The sequence below is a fragment of the Coenobita brevimanus genome, chromosome 101 (genome assembly GCF_032717465.1).
Source record: "Coenobita brevimanus isolate Jiangsu-jjx chromosome 101, ASM3271746v2, whole genome shotgun sequence".
In the NCBI taxonomy this organism is placed as follows: domain Eukaryota; kingdom Metazoa; phylum Arthropoda; class Malacostraca; order Decapoda; family Coenobitidae; genus Coenobita; species Coenobita brevimanus.
Window position 1 is genome coordinate 5,625,244 of NC_137054.1, and position 26,218 is coordinate 5,651,461.

General features: G+C 40.5%; 1 protein-coding gene across 2 annotated transcripts in view; it reads right to left on the bottom strand.

Annotated features, from left to right (window-relative positions):
* Nucleotides 1-2,341: 2,341 nt before the first annotated feature.
* The window catches only part of LOC145415121 (solute carrier family 71 member 1), a 118,291-nt gene continuing 94,414 nt past the window's right edge, over nt 2,342-26,218 (bottom strand). Inside the window, exons 6-12 of one of the 2 annotated variants that reach the window (XM_080284539.1) lie at nt 22,219-22,377; nt 18,886-18,999; nt 13,006-13,131; nt 9,715-9,871; nt 7,546-7,676; nt 6,830-7,004; nt 2,342-6,499 (exon numbers count right to left, since the gene is read on the bottom strand). In XM_080284539.1, the coding sequence (XP_080140665.1) occupies nt 6,399-6,499; nt 6,830-7,004; nt 7,546-7,676; nt 9,715-9,871; nt 13,006-13,131; nt 18,886-18,999; nt 22,219-22,377 (963 nt within the window). In that variant the 3' untranslated portion in view covers nt 2,342-6,398. The remainder of the gene's footprint in view (nt 6,500-6,829; nt 7,005-7,545; nt 7,677-9,714; nt 9,872-13,005; nt 13,132-18,885; nt 19,000-22,218; nt 22,378-26,218) is intronic. The other variant, XM_080284540.1, reaches the window with a different exon arrangement.

A 26,218-nucleotide genomic window follows, 5' to 3' on the forward strand; every position in this document is an offset into this window, starting at 1 on the left:
TGAAGGTATTACAAATTCCATCATGAATAGCACAGCTGCTTTGTTGTACCTGGGAGGGGGGTGGGGGACATTTCCCTGGTGTTCTAACATGGTACCACTCAAGTGCAAGCAACAAGACACACTTGCCTTAAATGACTGGCCCACATACTCCTAGGCAATGAATACTAAATTCCAGATGGATGGATGGATGGATCTGACAGAATTCAGAGTAGCAGGAGAAAGAAGACTTCACTGTATGGCTTTTCACTTTTCAAAATTTAACTTGGACCACTGTATTTTCAAGATGCCAACTAACAAATCATAACTGGAATTTCATTGATAAAGGACTTACAGTATATGAAGATACAGTCTTTTGAAGGTAGGTCTGTTGATATTTCTCTTGTTGCAGAGTTTCTGCACATCTCATTGGAAACTGAACTAGTTATAGAAGTCTTAGGTTGAAGGAGATCATGTGCTGCATATTCACCATGGTCTGACTTACAAGAGGTGGCCAGGAAAGCTCTTCACTCATTTAAATGCACCCAGTGTTATAGGGTGCTCTCCAGCAGCTTAAATTATCAGAACTATGGTACCGGGAGCTCATACTCGGGCACTTCTACTCCCCCAAAGAGGTAATAGAGGACTGGCCTTTTTTTTTTTTTTTTTTTTTTTTCCCTATAATAAATACAGTTTAGTCAAACTAACTAATGAACTTTGTACAGTGATAAACATTTAAAATTATTTTTTATAATAGTAAATCAGTAAAACAGTTAAAGTCATGGTAATTTTTGTGAACTAGCATACCCATATGCAGAACAGTTGGTCAGCCTCCAGTCTCAGTCACAAATGACTGAAAGCCTGCTTCAGCAAAGTAAATTCATCCGTTTTCTGAGTCAGTTCTTTGATTTATTGTCTACAATGAGCTGCATGTAATGAGCAGGATCTACTTAACATTACTACTAAGGAATGTACAGTGCTACATTGCCCTCAAACTTAGCTGCATCATTCACTAATGACTTATCAGCTTTGGTATGCTCCTGTAGCTAGCTGTCCTATATGATGTTTACTGCATATGGAAGAAATATCAAAAAGGGAAAAAGAGGAGGAATTTTCATTTCATCATCATCATCATACTGGCTTGTTCTTACTTGTGTAATAACTTTCATAAACTTCATCATAGTAATTAATGTTTGTTGTGCTGTATAAGAAATATTAAAATTCTGAAAAGTAAAGTATACACATTCTCTGAGCATGAGGAAAGCAGTCATTACAGCCAGTGGTATCCACTCACTCAAAGTAGTCTTGCCTTCAAGTGACTGTGCACTGATTAACAAGCCAAATGGTTTCCTGTAATCCAGAAAATCATTTACTGTGTTGGGTGGTAACTAGAATAACCAGGAAATGGATGCCTGGTCGTCTAATGGGTCATGGCATTCCACCCAGATGTGGCTTATTGGGATTTTAAGTTAAAGAGATCATTGCTTACACAAGGGAAGAATGATAGACCACTTCAACCTTAAATGTCTGAAGTTATTACAATTGCCACAGGCAAGTACCCTCCTGGTGAGGCAACATTGACTGGGTGATTGATGAATGGATAATGATTGGCAGTGTTGTTACAAATGGCAAACTGTCAGTGTCTTGCAACGGTCTATGAAAGAATAATCCAGTAGAACGCTGGGTGGAGAAGAAATGCCCGGTAGAATACTGAAGAAAGAAATACCAAGTAAAGAACTGGATAATGAAAGAAATACCCTGCGGAGTACAGAATACAGAAATACCCAGTAGAGTACTGGATATATAACATCTTGCTTAGTATTAAAATGCTATTGCACTCACAGCTTCACTGGGGGGGGCATGGTGGCTCAGTGGTAGAGCATCAAGCTCACAATCGGGGGATTGCGATTTCGAGCCTCGCCCGGGACTGCTGTGCGGGGAGTGGTAGTGCGCTCCTGTAACCTAGTGGGGCTATATGATGTCTGGCTCGGAGGATCGCCATTTCTCCCATTTTTTCACAGCTTCACTTTGCCTGTGAATCATATCCCCAGATGGATCTTGTGCGTTTGCTATACAGTAGTTCTCTGAAAAGTAAATGAATGAGGGGGCACTGGGGTATGATAATTATGATTAACACTAGTACTACAGGTTCTGTATAATACTGTTATGATTCTCTCTCTCTCTCTCTCTCTCCTTCTTCTTCTTCTTCTTGTGCTAAAGTTTTCATTGCAAAAACATCACAAGATGTGGATGGAAATGGAGACCAGCTGCTTCCATGTCACAATTTAATGCATTCAGATACAAAGCCATGACTGCTCTTATCTCGTGCAAATCCCCCCATCCCCACCCCATTTTCTACACACAAAAAAGTTATGACATCTTGCATTGAGGCCACACTTATGGTTGTTTATCAGGTACTGTTACCATTCCTTGTCCAATCATCAACTCAGTGTAAAGTTTGGTACATTAATAATTCATATCATATGATATGTGAAATGTTTGAAATGAGGAACAACTGTATAGCTTAGGAAGTAAAGCAGAAATTAACACCAGTTTGTTTTATATATAGATATATTTTTCAATTAGCCATCTTTTTAGGGTAGATCTGGTGTAAAAATAGCTATTGAAGTACAACAAATAAATACTGCACTCACAATAAAACTGATCCTCTGAAACACACCCACTGTATACATCCTGTAAATAAATCAACCAAGAACTGTTCAATCATTAGTATCAGATACAAGCAATGTTCCACAATAAAGTCATAATGTTTCTCTCCACTTGAAATAATGGTGCTGATAGCAGAAATATCAGAATAAAAGAACTGCTATGAGCAAGTTTATCATGAATTACATTATAGTAACTTTTGGCTAGCTGGGATTAACATTTTTAAAGGTTCACCTACACCTGATATTATCTACAAAATATCTGCTTCATCTCATTATCTATATCACTGGAAAATCTGTTTCAGTAGCTATTTATCTGGTACAACATGAGATGTATTTTGAAACTGTATACAGTATTGCAAGGTTAGCCAGCAATACCTCTTGAGTTTAGTTGAAAATTATTGCATGCATCAGTCAAATCAGGAACATAGAGATGGTCACAGCAACTCTCCAATGTCTCATTTCTAACAGTTTTACTCACCCTCAAAAATATCACACTAAGCATTTTGTATTTATTTTTACAACCTCACTTTGTTTTTACTGTAATGATATCGCAGCAACATAGGAGGTTTGCTGAAATAAGTGCTTCACCACCATTACAGTACAGGTTTAAGCTTCTCAGCTCAAAAACAGATCACAACAATAGGGTTGCAGTAATGCAAGTCAAGCTGATATTCCACTAATTTGACAAAATTTAAACCAAACCCATCCTGTTGTTCTTATACTAAGCTAAAGATGCCTAATTTGAAGTTGTATGTGCTTATTTCTGGCTTTAATTATTATGATGTATCACAGGGTTGCCAAAGAGGCAGTGTGATGTGGGATGAAATGCCTAAAACTTTAGTCATCCACACTTTAATTGCAGGTAACAACAACGAACACTAACAATTTTTATTAAAGGTAAAAATCACCATAATAGAGGTCATCACAGGAAGCAGCATGGATGTATAACAGTAAAGAAGGTTATGAAATTATTCCACTGACTTGGCTACACCAATATGCTTTGTGCTGATCAAAAGCATTTTGTTTAAAGCTTGGAGGCAAACTGAAATCTCATACTGACAGGAAATAAAATGTATCAACATCATTTATATGTGTACATCAGCCTTGAGCCTTGGCTAGTCCAATTCTGGACTCTAAAAGATATCGTTTTAGCCGTTTAAAATTTTCATTCAGATATTCTTTGTCTCTAATGAACCTCTGTTAATTCATACATCAATATTTAAAAAAAAAAAAAAAAAAAAAAAAAGTTATAGTTTAGTATATACCACACATCACATGGAATAAATGAAGAGCTATATTTGTTAATATATATATAAATATATATATATATATAAAAAGTTTAAGGGTATAGTTATTATTTTGGTTAGGTGAATATGCTGTTGATTGTAATATTATGCAGTCATTTCCATTGTGTAATACAGACAACTACAGCTATGCACTTAGGCTAGTGGAAGTGTTGTGAGATGAATGCTGGCAGCCACATGAGGCTACATACACCTGTAAACCTGATCTGATAAAACCTAAAGCATTCTTCATAATAAATGTCAGAGTGATTCAAAGTAGTTATGAAGCCTTGGAACCAAAGTAAAGACTCTGATTGAATCTAGCTAGAAGAAATTTCAGTAAAAATTTTCATCCATCCATCATCCAATCCTTTCTTTTTTTACTTAAATTTACTAGCTAACTGTTTGTACTAATATGCTGTATTACACAACACAATGGCTTGATAGGGTGACTTTGTTTCTTGGAGATATAAACTGCTATATTTTACAAACTTTAACTGTGAGACACACATGGTAGCTGATGTTGAAATTTAACAGAAACATATGCTACATTTTTAGAATCTTGAATAAATTACACTGGATGATACTGAATGATATGGACTAAAACAGCATCTGCCATACAGTCAAAAAGAGACTCTCACACTGCTTATATAAAGGACGGTTTTTATAGAAAACAAGATATCACTGCTGTCTTCTTGCATCTCAGGGCATAAGGTACCTGAAGTAGGAATAGTGACACAGCTCTGGTCCGTCACAATGGCCCTGCCACGGGTTATTTTACATGTGATCAGCATGCCAAGACATTACCAGTGAGCTCAGTATGTGGGCAGGAGGGAGGGAGGCTGGTATGCAGATCTGTTTAGAAAACCAGATGGTGAACAACACATTTAATGTTTGACCCACTCACACGGCATATTCTCTATTTTACCTTTGCTACCACCAGACAACTTTACTTAACTTGAAAAGACCTGTACCATACTGAAAGGATTATTATTGGCTATATGTAACTCCTCCAGTTCAAGATGGTTATGTCAAACAGACCTGTCAGGTGGTAGCAATACAAAAGTAGAAAACACACCATCATAATGAAATGGTTAGTTAATTAACCAATGAACCCTTTCACAGCCTTCTCTTCATCAGCTCTTCTTTTTACCACACCATGTGAAACTCTTTCCAATATTGACCCTCCATTATAAGCTTCATCTTTTCTTACCTGCCCTTGCTCTTTTCCTTACACATGCATCTTTCAATAGCACACCATGATCCTAAACACACCCTCCTTTATCTCCATCCCTATTCACATAACCTTCACTCTTTCCGTATCTCACTTTAATCAGTCACCATCTCTTCTTCAGGTTCACCTGCCACCCTCTATATCCCACCTTTAACTCACCTACCACCCTCCACATCCCATCCTCACCTCACCTCTCACTACGAAATTAACAATATCGGCTTATGTTCACACAGCCGTTCTTCCCTTAGTTATTTTAAGATAGAAAATAAAAAAATCCATCTCTAGAGGGCTTGGTTCCTATGAGATCCTACGTATAAAAATCTAGAATCTTTTAATTACAATGTTACGCCATGATGATACTTAATACATGTACATGTACAGTACGTGAAACGAGTATGTAACTTTGTCTTCTGAGTTACCTCAAAAGACCTTACCCTCAGTTTGAACGACTCATGAAGACTCACTTGCAGCGCGCTTTAGTGGGATTCCTTTGTTTTCAACCACACTTTTTCTGCTCCTCATGATAATGCTATTTCCCTTTATCACATGACCACCACAAAAGCAAGTGTTCCAGCAACTGCAGTTAAGCACCAGTGATAATCAGATAAGATGCACAGCATGTCAGTCAGTAAAACTTTACTGCAGATTTATAAAGAACTAGAAAATCAATGGAAATGCTAAATAAATGGTTCAGAGAAAATATATAATACTGCAACATCACCATCACTATATACTTGTCAGTGACTGACTTTCCCTCTTCAAATTCAACACAACAGCACTATGAATGAATCTAATATATCAACCAAAAAGGGAAAGCAATGAAGTTCATGCCTGGAGGTGTATTTTCCATTCAGCACAAGAAAATATTACATAAATAAAACAAACAAGTGAGGTCTGTGACAGTGAGGCAGTTTATCATTTGCTTGCCATCACTGCCACTTGTTTCTCTTCACACACTACACTCATTAAGAAGTCTCCGTCACATTTAACCTTCCAGAAGAGGAAAAGCACCACTGCAACATCAGGAAAACAGCAAATGAATGCACTCTTGATCCCTGTTTGCCATTCTGTCTGTAACTGTAGTCCCATAAGTGAGGTAAACGCGACCAGCACTTTCCATAAAATCCACCAAAGGATTTTGTTTTGTGCCATACTTAGCTGTTGGAAAAAACAGCTGTCACATTTTGTCGCAACTATTTAGGCTGAAATATTTCACCACTAAAGGGTTAGGAGATGCTAGACAACGCCAGTTTCGTCCATTAGAGGTAATGAGGCAGCATCCAGACTGTCGTCATTTTTCTTGTGACCCCGCTCATAACTCAGTTCTAGGCTGGCGCCTGCAAACAAAAAGTATTACATCATCAGTTCATCACTTTTTGTAATAATTTTACTACTAACTGTCTGTAACAGATATGACTGTCATGAGCCTAATCGACTTCAGACAACTGGCACCTTCATCAAAGTGTTTCTAGAATTCTTTTGTACTGTAAGGGTTTGTTGACAGTCTGTCAGTGCCTTGTGAATAATATAAATAAATGTGCCGCAATGTACTGGATGCCTTTACAAGGTGGTTAAAATTAGCAAGCTCCATGCATGTTACTGATGTGAATTGGTGTCTGGATCTGTACTTCAAAGGCTTTATTGATTCTACCAACTCTTGTCATTACCTGACTGTCTTCTAGACTTGTTGCTGCCTTCTGGTATGAAGGCAGCCACCATGAGGGCACAGATGACCAGTAATGCCCCAAACACGAATGGTGGCCCGGGCACCAAGTTGGGACTGCTTATCAAATGACCAGACCCTGAACCTGTGCCATTACTGCCCTGTGATGACCCATTGGGCTGAAGGAAAAGATTATTTCAATAAGTATATCAAAGTATAACAGATGTACAATGTCTGCTTTTAAAAACCAATACAACACTGCTTCATAACATATCATAAAATGTTACATTATAAAATGTGAACTGGGGATACAAAAATTTCATAGGACCATGATAATCATTAAACCCTTACTAAACACTGATTAACACAGCAGGTATGATTCAGAGATAGGATTCGTTTCGTTCAAGACTAGACTGTCACATTGCCATATTGCAGAGCACCTCTTTGAAACTCCCTTCTCCAGAACAGTTTCCTCCCAAACTTCAACCTACAGCAGTGCAAGTTCAACTATTATTATTATTATTATTATTTATTTTTTTTATTTTTTTTTTTTTTAATGAAGGACACCTGTAATCTGGTGTAAGTTTTTTTTTTTTCTTCACCTTCTGTTCATCTTCTCTTAAAAAAAAAAAATATATATATATATATATATATATATAAGTGGGTATAATTCCTCCATTTGAATAATTCACAGCACTGAGATACCAAAACATAACTGACCCTGTGCGTTACGTCGTCTGTTTGGTCCGTGTTGAGGTCTACATGGAAGAGGTAGAAGATGAAGCCAAACACCGCAGGGCCCAGGCCAGAGCACAGACCGCGCATCCCTGTGATGATCCCCTGCACCACACCTGTTGGTCACATAACTTTGTCATCTTTTGTTCAGTATAGCAATATCCTTCTATGACAGTCTTTTAATTAATGAATCTGGGAGACATTCATTTTAGTTTATGTTTACTACTACCAGAGAATTTATCTTACGAAAGGCCTCATGCATTAAAGGGAATTATTTAGCCCTACACGGCAGCATGCCATCAGAATGAACTTTCAGTGTGCCTTCTAGCAACTGCCTATTCCACATTCCCTCACTCTGTGAAACAACAGACACATGGTGATGCAACCTTTGTCTAGCATGGTGGGTGGTGATAGTTACTTAAAGTGACACTAAGTATAAGAGAAACACAGTCTGTTACTTCAGTACAAAAAAGAAAACTCTACCAGCTAGCTAATGCAAATCTCAGATTCACAATAAAATCAGTTGCTGCAGTAATGAATATCCTAAAAATAAAGGTATACAGATAATAAATATTCAAGAAATCAATACATTATAGTGTACTATTCAGTGACTAAAAATGTTGAAAAAACAAAAATGCATCTAAACAAGTTGCATAATGGCATCACCCTCCAAAATGCTAAACATAGTGAAAACAATGGTATACTGACTAAGCAGTGTGTGGGATGAATAACCAAAAGGCCCTATAGCTAGCTTATAACCTTCAATGTTCCCTCCCTTCAGTCACTGATTTTTGTCAAAGCCTGTTAAATGGGCACCACTGACACTCTTTCACATGGTCATCCATGGAGGCCAAAAGCAGTTCAAGGGTTAAGGACCTTAGATATAATAAGTCTTTATTACAAGAAATATTCATTCCTTGATTAACAAAAAAAACTTTTACTAAAACTGTTGGGCAGTAGACAATGTTGTGAAAGTCAAAACCTCTGTTTATGTTTTACCCTCCCTGCCTAGTTATTACAGTACAGCAAAAGTCCTCTCATTCGGCACCTGATCTTACTGTATTTCCGGTTTTTATAAATCGTCCCATAGTGAAAGTTTTCTGCTCTTCCGGTACATACACTGAGCCGATCAGCATCCATAACAGGGTCGCCAGCTCGTCATTGGTACCCGCGCACCCATACTTGCCAATTTGGCGCTGCTGGTGCTAGATCTAGCACTTTCATAATAATTTAGCGTCAATAAATACTGTACTGTATTAAATTTTCTTCTACTGCGCATTTTGAAGTCCAATTTACTGCAAAAATCTGAACAGTTCACATGTACCTTAACACATTTTAAAGTTAAGCTTAGCGCTTTTGAAGATTTCTGCTCTCCAACACTCCATGCGCCATCAGCCATCATGACTCATGAGTGTCCAGCTTTGTGAGCAGGACCTTTTAAAAGTTTGGAAACTTTGTCATCCTAATTTACGGTGTACACATGTAAATACACCTAGGTAAAGGTAAGTTCATGTGTATTGTATCAATAAATATAAGTTGCTAATATTTTGTGCTCTGGGTTTACCAATAATACTTGCTAGACATTATGATTGCATTGGAATGACCGACCATGATTGCTAGAAACTTTTTGGCAGGTTTCCCAGTCATTCAGCAGTTTCTGCTCTTTCAGCACCTGCTTGGTCCCGAAGATGCGAAATGAAAGGACTTTTACTGTATGTACAGTAGATGCTGCTATCTCTAACCAGGAAATAATCTTGTCAATGCCTGGTCCACATCTTCCCAGCACAGAGACATGTCATTGTTTCCAGTTTACTTCCCTTATGTACACAGTTTATACTGTACATAAAACTGGAACATGGGCAGTATACAGTACCTATTGTTTTATACAATATAATGCCAGAATTCTATTCCATTAGGAGTGACTCATAGGAACCCGAGTGTTAATACCGTCACCATTAACCCTCTCGCTGTCAGAACAACTTTTGTTATATATTACAGCTAAAGTCACATGCTTTTACTCAACTACGAGTGAGTCATAAGAGTCTGAGTGTTAATACAGTTACCATTAACCCTATCAAGGTTAAAACAACTCCAGTACTGTATTCTATTTGAGCTTACATCAACTAAGTATTCAGCTGAGACTGAGAGTCATACCCTGCTTATCAGCATCTGTGTGTGTGCTGACATAAGCACTGATGGCAGGGTAGGTGATGGAGGACACAGAAGCTAGGAGTCCCGCTGCCCACATCATCCAGGTCTCGGACCCAAACCCATACCACATCAGCTGCAGCATCTCAAACACAAGACCCACCTGAAAACAAAAACACATTATATATAGCCTTTTTCTTTTCTTTATTTTATTTTTTTTATTTTTTTTGAGAGAGAGAGTGAGCCTTTTTCTTTTCTTTTTCTATTATATACTGTATATATATATATATATCCTTTTTCTTCTCTTTCTTTTTCTTTTATATATACAGTAATCTGCCCACTATCCAGACGCCCAATAACGAGACACCCCACTACCCAGACATTTTGGGCCCGGGCCTTCGGAACCCAAAAATGGTCAAATAGACATAAAAAATCCAAAATCCAAAAATTTCTTTTACTTCTTCATATATATGCATTTTCTTTTTTAAAATGCAAAAAAAACATGCAGTGCACTGTTTTTGGTCCATGGCATTTATGAGGGAATACTGCGATCGTGATTTGCCAGTTTCTTCTACTTTACAGTAACAAATGTATACAAAAAGTTGCAAATTTTTTTAACAAACTCCTGGCATATAATGAGATATTGGTTGTTGTTGCTGTTTAACTCTGGTCTGTGTGGCTGAGCAGACTCACTGATCACAGGCAGACAACTGCTAACATGGGGCTATGCTACAGGCACAGTACAGCAGACTTGTTGGCATTTTGGTGGGTTAATACAGTACTAATCTTTAACCCGTTAACTGCTCTATACAGCCTGGGCTGTTCCGATTACGAATGCTCAATACAGCCCTAGCTGCACAGGTGAATTTCGAATATAATGCCATGGTGACCGAGGCCGACCCATGCAAGCATGTTTGAGCCTTCAAAACTGAAACCGAAAAAGAAAACGAAAACCATACATTCCAACAGGGAATCAGACACTTTGATGTTCATCCATGGCTTTGCCAATATTGAGCTAATATTCTGATACTATAAACTTATGGCATGTGTTCTCTCAATTCCTAAGAAAAAATTTGGCCTTTGGGAAATTTCATTTTTACCCCAATGTCTGCGCACCACGGACACCTCCAAAAAACCGCCATGAGCAGTTACTGGGTTAAGAACATCCATCCATCATCAAATCCTGTGTTGCCCAATGAGAAGAATAGAAGCCTGGGGCTAGGCAAGTTGGTCCTGACATTTAAGATGAGAGTGACCAGCCTCACTCATCCCTGAATGGCATTATGTGAGCAATAAACCCCAACCACCCCTTGGATATAAACCTACACAAGCTCAATCCGATTGGAGCGCTTTAATTACCCACTAAATCACCAGGCGCCATAATCTGGTTATATGGTTACCACCCAGCATAGTAAATGGTTTCCTGGTGTACAGGAAACCATTAGGCTTGTCACTCAGTGTAGAGTCACCCATACACAGAAGGAAGAGGAAAGAATGAAGGAAAGAAAGGCTGAAGAGGGAGTGTAAAGTCACCTGTAGGTAGAAGGAACAGGAAAGAATAAAGAAAAGATCCATCCATCAGCCAATTCTACGTTGCCCCATGAGGAGCGTAGAAGCCCGGAGCTAGGCAACTTGGTCTGACATTTAAGATGAAAGTGACCAGCCTCACTCATCCCTGAGTGGCATTACAAGAGCAATAACCCCAACCACCCCTTAGATATAAACCTTCACCGGCTCAATCAGATTGGAGTGCTGTAATTACCCACTAAACCACCAGGTGCCATAATTTGGTTATAAGGCTACCACCCAGCGTAGTAAATGGTTTCCTGGTGTACAGGAAACTATTAGGCTTGTCACTCAGTGTAAAGTCACCCATAGGCAGAAGGAAGAGGAAAGAAAGACTAAAGAGGGAGTGTAAAGTCACCCGTAGGCAGAAGGACAAGGAATGAATGAAGTAAAGAAAGACAGAAGAGCAAGGAAGGAATGGAGAGAGGAGAGGAAAGGGCAGACACCCGAGAGCAGCACCACATCAAGTGAGTGGATGGTAAGTGCCCCCACCTACCACATAAAGGAAAGATAAGATAGAAAATTTTTACTCATACTTCAAATTCCACATTCCAGTGTTCTATGAATACTTGAGAACATGATTATCAGAAAAATTCCACCTACCTGATGCTTTCAGTATTCTTTTGGTTAATTACTGTAGTCCACCTCTAGTTCATTAATAAAAAAAATATGACAAATTCTGAACTTAAAGAAATGATAAATATCTGAAACAATATGTTTCTAATCCATGGGCCACTACTGGAGACATACATGCGGTGATAAAATACAGCCAAACTAATTTTTGCAAAGTGGTAGAATACCGCAGTTAAAACGCATATGTGCAAAAAGCATCTGACATGTCACTGCTACTCCTTTATTTTTTATTTTCTTTCCACAATAATTGCATAAATGTCTATGAATATGCTGACACTGAAAAGCTGCAATATGTGAGCCAATATGATTTCCTTTGAGGCTGCCTTTCTAAGCATTACATCTGCCCTGCTGTCTCTACCTGGCAAAATAGATGAGTACTTGGAGATACACTATCTAATATGGACAGCAACAGTATCTCTCCAGTACTGGCAGTTTATCACATATTTAAAAAGGTAAATGACAGAGCAGGTCTCCAGCCGACTCTGCACAAGCTGGAGAGGGTAGTTTTTTGCCTTGGTTCTCATGAATAACTAGAAACCACAATTGTCAACTCAAAACACAAAAAAACAGAGGAAGCTGATTAACTAGCCTTAACTGATATCAATGACCACCACATCCAGGTGAGATTAAGTTCAGATGGTCACCAGCAACTCTTGCCAACCTATGGACACATGGCTTCCATTAAAAAAGATTAGAGAGAGAGAGAGATTCAGAAAAGTTATGTCTTTTACTTGCATTCTACTCTGACATGTTTTCATTTCACTTTTTCATGGAACTCACTCTTGTACTTGCATTCTACTTTGACCTTCATTTCACTTTTTCACAGCACTTATTCTTCTACTTGCATTCTGTTCTGACATATCTTCATTTCACTTTTTCACAGCACTTACTCTTCTACTTGCATTCTGCTCTGACATGTCTTCATTTCACTTTTTCACAGCACTTACTCTTCTACTTGCATTCTGCTCTGACATGTCTTCATTTCACTTTTTCACAGCACTTACTCTTCTACTTGCATTCTGCTCTGACATGTCTTCATTTCACTTTTTCAATGAACAGAACTTACAAACCCTTCCTCAGTCCTGCCATAGTGCTCACCATAATGACGTGTTTGTTAGAGAGCTTCTTCATAAGGAGGCTGAGTAACGCTGTCTGGGCCACCACTGAAAGGATGCCCACCACTGCTATGAATGTTGCAACCATCTCTGCTGAGAAACCCATCACCTGTGTACAAAATATAAATAAATAAATAGAATTATATATGAGTACGTTGTCCCAGATGACTGACTGAAAAGTGTGATTGTAAACATGTACACGGGGATGGGTGATGCCCTGGAAAAAGGAAATTATAGAGACATAAAACTATTGGACCGGTTAATGAAAATAATGGAGAGTGTTCTGAAAGGTATGATTAGAGAAAGAGTGAATACTGATGAGATGCAATTTGGGTTTATGCCAAGCAAAGGAACCACTGATGCCATATTCTTTGTTTGACATCTTCAGGAAAAATAAATAGGAATGAAAAAGAATCTGTACTTTGTTTTTATTGATTTGGAGGAGGTCTCTGACAAAGTCCCTAGGGAGGTGGTGAAATGGGCAACAAGAATGCTTGGGATTGAGGAGTGGCTGGCCTGACTGGTTGTAGCTACTGGTATGTACAGTATATGGGTGCTCACACCCTAGTGAGAGTGAACAGAGATTTGAGTGATGAGCTTTCTGTGAATGCTGGTGTGCATCAGGGTCAATATTGAGCCCCTTGTTATTTATCATGGTGGCTGAAGCCCTCTCATGTGACTTCACAGTGGAGTCCCATGGGAGATGTATGCTGATGATTTGGTGTTGATTGAAGAGAATGCAAGGGAGGTGGAGGAAAGATTTAGGAAATGGAGAGATGATATGGGGTACAAGGGCTTGAGAATAAATGCAGATGAAACAAAAGTGGTGGTATCTAGGGGCTGATGGCAGCACTGTCAAAGCAGAGGGAGAGTGGCCATGTGCAGTTTACCACAAGGGTGTGGGGAGTAATACCATCTTGTGCGGTGTTAGAGGTAGACTTCGAGATAATGCTGATTTCATGTATGCAGTGTGTCGGGGAGAGCATGTGGTGATTGTCAGGTGTGAAAGGATTGATCTTTCTGAGAGTTTCTCGAGTGTGCTGAAAAATTTTGTTACTTGGGACACGTGTCATGTGCTGAAGGTAGGGCTGGAACTAGCGAGAGTGAGGAGAAGTTGGAAGAAGTTCAGAGAGCTGTTGTCTCTCTTGACACTGAGAGGGCTTTCCCTCTGTGTTAAGAGATCTTTGTATGTGGCATGTGTTAGGAGTGTAATGCTGTATGGTAGTGAGACCTGGGCAGTAAAGGAAGAGGATACTTGCAGGCTAACAATACAGAAATGACAATGATTAGGTGGATGTGCAGTGCGTCCTTCAATGCAAGGCTTAGGGGGCTAGGTTTATGATGGAAGAGTTAAGAGGAAGGATGGGACTGGAGTGTACTGGTGTTGTGATGAGGAGAGCTAGATTGAGATGGTCTGGTCATGTGGAGGGGATGGGCGATGGCAACTGGGTGCAGAAAGTGAAAAGCGTTAACGCTGGTGGTAGGGTTGCGAGAAGCAGACCGAAGAAGATGAGACAAGGTCACAGAGTGTGACCCCAGGGATAAGGGACTGGACAGTGAGGCTGCTGCAGATTGAGCAGGATAGAGAGCCACCATTAGATGACCAAGGCCGATGCATGCAAGCATGTTGGAGCCTTTATAAAAGAAACAAAACAAAATGATGCAAACAAGTACATAAAAAATATAAACAATCCAGACCTCTTTTTTCCACCTAAGCATGGGGTAAGGCATGGTTCAGGGAGCAAGAAAAACCCTGACAGACAGAGAACGAACCAGAAGTCTGCCCAAGTAAATGGGCCACAATCTCCTTTACTAGCCATTCAAGCCACCAGATTCCTGTTTCCACTTCACAGGCATTAGCCCATGGTGTCTGGGGGTCATGTACAGATGACCGCCTGGAGACGTCCAGGTGGGATGTATGCATGATCTAGTGTTTTCGCAGCAGTCTGAATATTTCACGGGTATTTACCACCACAGGCAAACACTGGCAACCCTCCTGCTCTCATCCCAGTCATGCTGTGGTTACCTGGGTATCTCTATCGTGGATAGACCTACACAAAAAAATTTTCCTGTGTCTGGTGAGATGTCGGCCAGCCTGCTTCAAGCTCGCTGCCAAAGTGACTGCACTCCCCTGCTCACACCATCACACACTTCTCAAAGCCTATATAGAAATGGTGTTTGGGGTTAACTGCCTCCTCTTTTTTTTTTTTTTTTTTTTTTTTTTTTTTTTTTTTTTTGAAGGCTAGTATATGCCTTACTTGTACCACACATAGGGACATAGCCACGAAAATCAAGAAAAGTTACCCCACTTCCAAAGGCTCTCTGACTCTACACACTACCAGGACAATCTGAAGCCATCAGCTTGAAGTCGAAGGATTGGTAAGTATTATGACACTTGTTTTTTTATTTTTGGCTAAGTATTAGTTGAGATATTGTGGTTTAAAAAAACAGTGATTTTCCCAAAATCCCCAGCTGGCGGAAGTGTCGGCAGAAATAAATGCCGGATGCAATGGGTTAACATCCACACTAACGTGTTTCATGCCACCTAACGAACAGTCATTCCAACAACCATTGCTTTAATAAGAGCCAGGCTGTTTGCCCAGCTCTATTACAGCAATATCTTGTGCCGAAACAGGAAGCAATCAGCAGTACTACGCATTTTCAACAGTAATGTGTATCATCTGACTCAGACATGGGACCCAATCAGCCTCCTGGCAGACCCTGCAGCACAGTAGCACACACCAGCCAATCACAATGCATTGCGGAGCAGCCCATCCAACATACCAAGCCAGCCATCGTCCTCCCCCTTATGCCTTGCTCATTGCTGTAACGCTGTGATATGTACCCTAGTGCTGCGTGATGGCTGAATTTGTGGCAGTGCAAACACTAGGTGAGTATGATAATGGTTATATTATGTGCTGCATTACTGTGCTATACGTACATTCATGAAAATTAATTTCTGCTCAGGGGTGCCCCCTTCCTTCCCCTGTATACCCAGGGAAGATGGGAGGGGGGGGGGCAAAACGAGCTCCACCTGCCTCTACCCCAGCTCCCAACCCTCCTGCATACCTATATCCCCCCATCTGCCATTCTTAACTGGCAGTTACATCTCAGACTGACTTCATACTCAAAACTCTTGGCCACACTACTATTACACAAACATAAAACACTAGGACATATAAAAATACAAAATATAACTATCAACATGCTGCAGTAAGAAATTATTGCATTATGAGTACTGTACAATGTTGACTAAAATAATATAATAAATAACAGCCACCCCAGGCCTCATGTGTTGGGCTTGCTATTTATTTTGTTCACACACACACACACACACACACACACACACACACACGTAAGTGAGAAGGTACGGAACATGTACACACTGCTTGCAAATATGAGAACAGCATTCACATATATAAATGAAGACATGCTGAGAAAGGTAATAACATCTTTCATCCGACCAACCCTGGAATATGCATCAGTAGTCTGGAATCCACAAGAAACACATAGATATGATTGAAAAAGTTCAAAGGGCTGCTACAAAATGGGTACCAAGCTAAGGGATCTAAGTTATGAAGAAAGACTAGAAAAAGTGAATCTGCCAACACAGGAGAGAAGGAAAAGAGGAGACACGATTATGCTATATAAATGCATATCAGGGAAGGAGAAAACTGACATAAATTAATATATAACCTATGGGGAGGCATCAACAAGAGGACACTGCAAAAAAAAGAGAGGCAATAAAGACATAAGGAAATTTAGTTTCCCAAATAGAGCAATTGATCACTGGAATGCATTACTGAATGAAACAGTGTGTGCCAAAACAATTCATAAATTTAAGGAGATGTATGATGACAATGGTTTAAGACAAGGGAGAGTACAAGCTTGATTCATTCCTGTATAGATACAATTGGGCAGGAACACACACACACATACATATGCTCATATGCAAGCTCATGCACACATGCATATGCACGTGTGGAGAAGCACACACCCACATACCTAAGCACATCCACTGTGTGTGTGTGTGTGTGTGTGTGTGTGTGTGTGTGTGTGTGTGTGTGTGTGTGTGTGTGTGTGTGTGTGTGTGTGTGTGTGTGTGTGTGTGTGTGTGTGTGTGTGTGTGTGTGTGTGTGTGTGTGTGTGTGTGTGTGTGTGTGTGTGTGTGTGTGTGTGTGTGTGTGTGTGTGTGTGTGTGTGTGTGTGTGTGTGTGTGTGTGTGTGTGTGTGTGTGTGTGTGTGTGTGTGTGTGTGTGTGTGTGTGTGTGTGTGTGTGTGTGTGTGTGTGTGTGTGTGTGTGTGTGTGTGTGTGTGTGTGTGTGTGTGTGTGTGTGTGTGTGTGTGTGTGTGTGTGTGTGTGTGTGTGTGTGTGTGTGTGTGTGTGTGTGTGTGTGTGTGTGTGTGTGTGTGTGTGTGTGTGTGTGTGTGTGTGTGTGTGTGTGTGTGTGTGTGTGTGTGTGTGTGTGTGTGTGTGTGTGTGTGCGCGCGCATGTGTGCATGCGTGCTGTGTGTGTGTGTGTGTGTGTGTGTGTGTGTGTGTGTGTGTGTGTGTGTGAGAGAGAACAAAATAAGCAGCAAGCCCAATCCCTGAGGGTTTGGGTGGCCATTGTTTACAATATTATTTTAGTCTCAATGTTATACTGCATTAATTTCTTGCTGCAACATGCTGATAGTTATATATTTTTACATACCCTAATGCTTTATGTTTGCGTAATAGTAGTGTGACAGAGAATTTTATGTATGAAGTCAGCTTGAGATGTAACTGTCAATTAAGAATGACAGGTGGGAGGGTATGGGTATGCAGGAGGGTTGGGAGCTAGGGTAGAGGCAGGTGAAGCTCATTTCATCCACCCCCCCCCCCCATTTTCTTCCCAGAGCAGAAATCAGTGCTCGTGAGTGTACAGTATCAATACAGTATTGTATTGTATATTATGCCTGATTTTAATCTTCCAGTCACAGGTAATACTGTTGGAAAGTTTTTAGGATTGGAGGTTGAAAAAGATACAAAAACAATACCCAACTTGATGCTGAATGTTGAGCCAATGGGGGGGGGGGATGGTTACCATGTAATGTCCAGCATTTTGCTATAACAGCATAGGGGTTGGCTGAATTACAACAGATAACTGAGAGTTTACTGTACTTATATTCACTCACTTTTCCTCCAATGCCTGACAGACCATAGTGACCAAAACAATCTGAAACTCTGCTCTCACTTCTTGGGGCGACTGTACAAGCTTGGTGTCTAACCACATAATCATCACTCTTGGAAGGCAGGCAGACAGCCACAACAACAGTCATCCAGTAATCTTTTCCTGAGTGCAAGTACATACAAAGTCCGAGCTGAGACTCCCACATTATACAAATCTTATTGATCCCTGCTGCACCGATTCTTTGTATGGAAGTTTACCTCCAATGAGTCACTGTCTTATAACCAATGTAAACTGTTCCTCATATGAGGCTTGCAGCGTGGCCTATGCAGACCTTCACTGTGCCTCATATGAGGTCTGCAGCTCAGCATGAGCAAAACATCTCATATTTCTTTTTCCCCAACAGCTTCAGGAAACTATAGGGAAGTATGGTAACAATCTACAGTAGTTTTGGCACCTGGTTAAGCTCCACATCCATAGAAAACATCAGCTGTACCATGGCCAACCCAATATGGGGGATTCATTACAAGGAAGCATGGCATCACTTTTATATACTGTACACAGTACAGTATATTTATGCAAGTATGTACGTTTGTATGAACAAAGCAATGATCATCTGTAATTAGAATTTTATAATACAGCAGGAGGGTTTTAGTATCCAAGAATTATTATGTGAGGAACCTAAAAAAATATATATATACAGTATATCATACCAGTCTGAGGTAGACGAAAAAACAGGAATACTGCCCAGCCTCTGGAAGGTAAGAAAGGAAGACCGAGACACTGATAAGCAGCACGTTACGGTCCTTGCCAACCTTCCACAGTGCCTGAAAAAGACCAAAGTGCATCTTAGTTTTGGAGGCAAACGAAACTGCAACTGATGCACATAAATCATGCCTGGTTAAACACAAATAATGCTTAGATTTCAAACATATTTCATTCTTCTATCCTAATGATTGAATGAGCTAAGTAGGAGCCAGAAAACTTAAAGAAATGGTATAAAAGCACAACACTCAAATAGCCCGCCCGATGAAATCAGTCACACAATCATCTGCAAACCACTCATCATCAGCATCAGCATCAGCATCATCATCCAATCCTATATTGCCTGATTACCAGCAACCCCTCTCTCATATGCCTCTCCACTCCATCTCTCCAGCTCATCCCAGGCCTCCCCCTCCCTCTTCCCCCCTCCACCTTAGTTACATACACTCTCCTCACTAGTCTCTTGCTCAGCACCCTTTCCACATGGCCAAACCACCTCAGTGTATTTCTCCTAACACTTTCCATCACATCCACATCCACACCACAATGCTCCTTCACATCATCATTTGTCTGTCACTAATGTAACTCCACATGCTTCTCTCACATAACTCATTTCTACTGCTCTCACTCTTGACTCTTGTCCTTCCAACAAGGTCAAAGCTTCACTTCTATACATTAGAGTTGTTATCACAATACTGTCATGCTGTGACTTATTTACTACCATGCTCACTTCCCTGTTTCTTATCACTGCCTTCAAAGAACCAGCAACCTTTCTTCCTTGTTGTGCCCCTTCAAGCACTTCACCCTCCAAACTTATATCCTTACTCATCACACTACCGAAGTACAGTATTTAATCGCACTCACATTTTCCATTTCCTCCTCATCCAACCTCACTGTACATTCACTGATTTCACTTCTCTTGAAGACCATAACTTCACTCTTCCCTACATTCACCTTTAGAGTCCATTTCTTACACACTCCCAAACTCATCCACCATGCCTTGCAGCTCTCCTTTGTCTTCACAGATATATACAGTATATATACACACACACACACACACACACACACACATATATATATATATATATATATATATTACATACATACATTACATACATACATACAGTATATATACAGTCTATCCTCATCTAACACGGTTTTCCTTAACACGAAAATGGTCTAACACTGTACTGGACAATTTTCTGGAAGCAATATCACTTCTAACACGGCCATTGATGAAGCTAATGTGGTTTTTTTAACTGGGCGGGCGGTGATGAGATGAATCACAGGAGCATTGCCTTGCCAAAAAGCGTCATCTACCTCCCAGTCAATCACGTTTCAGCATTCTTGCTTTTGAACTATCCAGCCAATCAGGACACTCCCTGCTCCCACCTGCCTCCCCACTCTGCCTGCTCCTCTTATCCTCTCATAAGGTAAATAAAATGTGGCTGTTAACTGTAATAATACTCTTTTACAATTTTTTGAAGCATATTAAGGCTTTCTAAGGGGTTAAAATTGGGGGGTATAAAAAAAATTTTGCACCACAAGGGGGGAAAAAGTGGACTTTGGGCAGGGGTGCAGAAGGAAATAGTGGGTTTCAGGAGTCCCTGTAACACAAAATTTCTCTAACACGGTAGGGGTGCGGAAGCAATTAACCATGCTAGACGAGGACAGACTGTATATACACACACACACACACACACACACACACACACACACACACACACATATATATATATATATATATATATATATATATATATATATATAATAATAAATAATAATTTGGTTTTACGCCAGGTATCCCCGAAGGGCTAAGGCGTTGCCCCTACGTAGAGGGCTTTTGGACTGGAGCGTGTAGCATTTTACGACCGGATGCCCTTCCTGATGTCTACCAATGACCCTTGGGTAGATTCGATCCTCCGACCCTTCGGTCAGAGCAGAGCGCTCTAACCCACTGAGCCACGGCTGCTACTATATACTGAATATATATCTATCTATCTATCTATTGCCAGACGCCTCAATCCCGTTCGGGGTGGCCACAAACAAATCGCCTCCACATCGTCCTGTCCCCCGCCATTTCACTGCCCTGCTCCCAACTCACACCCCCCTCTTTCGTATACCTCTCCACCTCATCCTCGGTCTCCCCTTCCCTCTCCCCCCCTCCACCTCACATACACTCTCTTCGTCAGTCTTTCACCCTCCATCCTCTCCACATGGCCAAACCACCTCAGTGTGTTCCTCATAACGCTTCCTATCACATCCACATCCATACCACAACGCTCCTTTATATCCTCATTTGTCAGCCTGTCTCTCCATGTGACTCCACAGGCTCCTCTTAAATAACTCATTTCCACTGCTCTCACTCTTGACTTGTGTCCTTCCAACAACGTCCAAGCTTCACTTCCATATGCTAGAGTTGGTATCACAATACTGTCATGTAGTAACTTTTTCACTTCCATGCTCACTTCCCTGCTTCTTATCACTGCTTTCAAGGAACCAGCAACCTTTCTTCCCTGCTGTACCCTTTCAAGCACTTCGCCCTCCAAACCTCCATCCTTACTCATCACACTACCCAAGTACTTAAACGTACTCACATTTTCCAATTCCTCACCATCCAACCTCACTGTACATTCACTGACTTCACCTCTCTCAAAGTTCTTTGTAAGCTCTATGTATCTGCATTCACAGTTTTTATATTGATGTTGCATGTTATTTGAATAAATCTCTGTCACTGTTTTAGTACTCTGTTGACTGGTTACCAGATTCTACTCATTTTCAAGGAAAATGAACTTCAAAAATTACCTTTGACCTTGAAAATTATTTTAAAACTAAATTGTCATCTAAAATGGATTTCTTGCACCAAAAACATGGAAATTCATATACAATAAACTAGTTCAAACAGGAGCTGAGATATGGCATTCAATTTATTCAGTAGTGGCCATATTGGATTTTGGGCAAGAAGGTCACCAAAGGTCAACCCCCAGTTTGCTTGCGATGGTATTAAGAATCCTTATGCCCATACCTAACAGCATGCCAAATTGCAAAATCTTAGCACCAAGTGTGCAACTGCTCACAATTCGGGCATATTCCCTCCCCGCTACAAAGCAAATCTTAACCAAAATATTCAACAGGTAGAAGTATGAGGGCATATTTTGCCTCACCTTTATTTCTTCAGTGGAGAGAGCATGTGCTCCTGGAATAATAAAAATGGAAGAGCTGCTAAAGTGAGTGTAGTACAAAAATGAGAAAAAAAAAGATTACATTATCCCTAGACTTACTGAGAAAGGGTCGGCTTGCTCCCATGATATGTGTGCACTCCAAGATGATGACAGACGCAGCTTCTCTGGGAGTGACTCTGGAACTGCTACTAGGATGAAAAATACGTCCAAGATGGCAATGGCCGTGGCTAGACCCACCACTAGATCATCACTGTGTACCTGCCAATGGGGAAAAAAGACTGAGGTTCATGATGAAGTGGGGAGTGAAAGAGAATAGTAATACCCTTTACCTGCAAAATACATAATCTGAATTATATATTGGATAATGTCAAGACAATTTTACTACCCTAGAGAGAGAGAGAGAGAGGTGGGAGCTTATAGATACCTATTGCAGTCAATGGGTCAATGATGAGGGTGAGGGAAATCCAGGTAAAAATAATGATAAAGTGGGTGCAGAGATTCATAAAGCATCAACAACATAGTGGGAGAGAAAAGATAAACAGACTGATGGAGGTAGAAACAGAGATAGAGACTGGGAACAGGAAAACAGATACAGTAAGTGATGCTGTGGCTGTGCTTAAGTGTTTGTGGGTGGGAGGGGGGGTAATCAGGGGGAGGAGGGTATAGTCAGGAAAGAAAGTTGCCTACTGTTCTAATACATCTATTCACACATACAGGATTTCTGCAACTTTCCTTCCTAATAAACTACATCAAAGAGAATCATCTATGAGCAGAGGAAGATGGCAGGCCTCTCTCTGCTTAGGAATATTAGCCATCATAAGAAAGTGAAAAAGAGAAAAGGTGAAATATCAGTTAAACTTTTGTCCCTGTCTGTACACCTTGATGATGCAAATGGATGCAGTGGTGGAAGATGATAATGTGGTGAGAGACAGGAATAATTTTTGTGATGAAGTAAAAAGGGAATAATATATAAGTAAATGATACTAATGGAGAACAGAGGTTGAGGTCAGTACCTAGGTTGTAGAGAACTGTCATAGACCAAGTGATGAGGTGCAGAATAATAGGAAAGGAATAACTTGGTGCCTAGGTGGTAAGGGACAAAAGAGTTCAGTATTTTGGCAATAAATCAATATGGAAGTAGAATCTTTTTTCAGAGTGAGCTCTTCTTTCATCACCCCACCTAGGGGGAAGAATCACTTTTTGAAGCAGATAGCATTTTTTAAGAGACTTCATTCCAATCTTCCTCAAATACTTTATAAGTAGGGATTAGTTTCACTTAAATTCGTAATATATGCTTAGTAGTAAAAGAAAATTATCTTCAGGGAATGAGGAATACCATCATCATATCTACTTGTTCCCGAAACACTGCAGAGGCAAATATGTGAAAAAAGAACGCAAAAAATGGGACTGGGTTAGTGATGGGGTGATGTACAACAATGCACAATATAGTAAAGTAACTGCTCACTTACACAATATTAATCATCTCTGTATCGCACTTCTTAATGCAGTGGGATCGCCCAGCATGCATGATCACAATGCGCGAATCACAAAGTACAGAAGTGACCAAAATCATAACCATAAAACTTTGAATGCGTGAGTTTAGCCCACAATACGTGAGGCAGAGGCAAGGAGTGGCCCAAAACCACTATTTTCCCAGACTACGCGACTTCCCCCCCACACACACATACAAACGATGCACCCATCATGACGTACGTGCACAGAAATTCCCTGGCATTCTACTGCGTGGCGTGAGTGTGGGACAAGGGGTCTGTTGTGGCATTTTGGCATTATTTTTCAGTAAAGGATGCAGCTGACTTCTTCCTACAAGCCTGGGGCAAGATAACCCCTGCAACGGTGAACCATGTGTGGCGACTACTCATGCCTCACTTTTGCAAGAACCACAGGATGGCCATTCAACCACTGGTGGAGGCTGGGGCAGCCACACTGACAGCAGCACAAGTTGTACCAGGTTTTGAGGACATAACGTTGGCGGACATACAAGAGGCGCACACTGCTACAGAGGAACAGCCTCCCAGGAAGTGTTGCTTCAGGTAGATGAAGCTGATGCCGAGCCCGAGGCCAGGCAGAGTCAAGTAGAGGAGCCTAGTGTGATGGAGGGCAGCATAGAACTGTCTATGTCAGGGATAAGCAAGATCCTTGTGGTAGTGGATAAGCTCAAAGAACTGAAGAAACAGGCATTCTTCCAGCAGAGAATGGAGGAGGTTCTTGTTAATATCGACAAAGCCTTACACTTCTACACAGACAGGCACAGGCAAGAAATTAACAGGAGGAAGCAGACGCTCATAACAAGTTACACACGGCAGCCTCAACAAAATGAAAGTGAGGAACCAACTACATCGTCTGATCCAGTTCCTGTACAGGAAGAGGAGGATGCAATGTCAGTTGTGTCAGCATTGGACTTTGAGGGATTTTTGGCCAAAGTGACTGAGTTAGAGCTCGTGGTGAAGGTGCTCAAGGATGTTAAGATCCCCACAAGAGGGGAATGAAGTGAAAAAGTTTGAGAAACACTGATGTAATAAGACTGAAACAAATTGACAGAAGGGATCTTTTTGTGATGGATGATAGAGGAACAACTGGACATGGATACAGCTGAGAAAAAGCAGATGCCCTAACAACTTCAAAATTTTTACTTCCCTAGCAGAAGTATAGAAACTTGGAACTGCCTAGAAGAATAGGTGGTGTGAGCAAAGAACATCCATGTATTTTAAACTAGATTAGATAAATGAAAACTCAGAGACAGGACAATACGAACTTAGCTCAATTCCTCAATTCCTGTACACCACCATGGTAAATACAACTAGGCACGCACGCACTCATGCACGCCCAAATACACATACACACACACAGCTGAGGTAAGGTATGAGAGCAAGTGACATCATAGGTGAGGCCAAGGACACTAACATGGTGATATGAAGTTCAGCACATACCAACTATTTTTGGCAACAAATAGGTAGAATTCCTTATCATCACTGACGTTAAACAAACACTCACTATATTTCCCATTCCTTTCTCCATTTACAGACAATCATGATCCATAACCATTTGCATGGAGAAAAATACACAAAGATTATGAAGAAAATATTGCTTTAATTGCACAAATCATAAACAGAAATGTAGACTGTACTTTCAAGGTTAGTTGATATAATAGGATAAAGCATTTTTCACCTCTACAGTCTTAAGAAGTCTTTTATACAATCATTCTGTATTGCATTGTTTATAAAGGCTCTAACATGCTTATCATTTATAAACCCCAACTCTATTCACTAAGGAGAGATTTTTCACACTGAAGAGATAATACAGGATACTGCCTTCATTAATCCTTTGAACGGAGGTCTTCTGTAAAGTGGGGGGGGGGGGGGGACATAAGTAGGAACTATAAATACCATAAGAAATGGGGTTAAGAAAAAAAAAAAAACAAAAAAAACAAAAAAAACTCCCTCCCTCTCAAACTGTGTGAAGCTTTAGTAGGCTTCTGAGAGGAAATTCATATACGAACTTTGTTGCTGCTTGTCAGCAAAGTTCCATGGTCCATCAATGTAATTTAAAATGTAGCTGTGGCAACAACAACTTTATTAATAATGATCTCTGAACTAACATAAAACATTACAGTATATCTACATAGGTGCTATCTCTATCAATCTATCTATCTATTGCTAGATGCCTCAATCCTGTAACGGGTGGCCACAAACAAATCGCCTCCACGTCGCTCTGACCCCTGCCATTTCACTGCCCTCCCCCCAGCTCACACCCCTCTCTCTCATATGCCTCTCCACTCCACCCCTCCATCTCATCCTTGGCCTCCTCCACTCCCCCCCTTCCACCTTACACAGATACACTCTCATCATTACAGTAGTCTCTCACTCTCCACCCTCTCCACATGGCCAAACCAACTCAGTGTATTTCTCCTAATGCTTTCTGTTACATCCACATCCACACCACAATGCTCCTTCACTTCCTTATTTGTCAATTTGTCTCTCATGTAGCTCCACATGTTCCTCGCAAATAACTCATTTTCACTGCTCTCACTCTCGACTTGTATCCTTCCAACAAGGTCCATGCTTCACTTCCACTGGTTAGA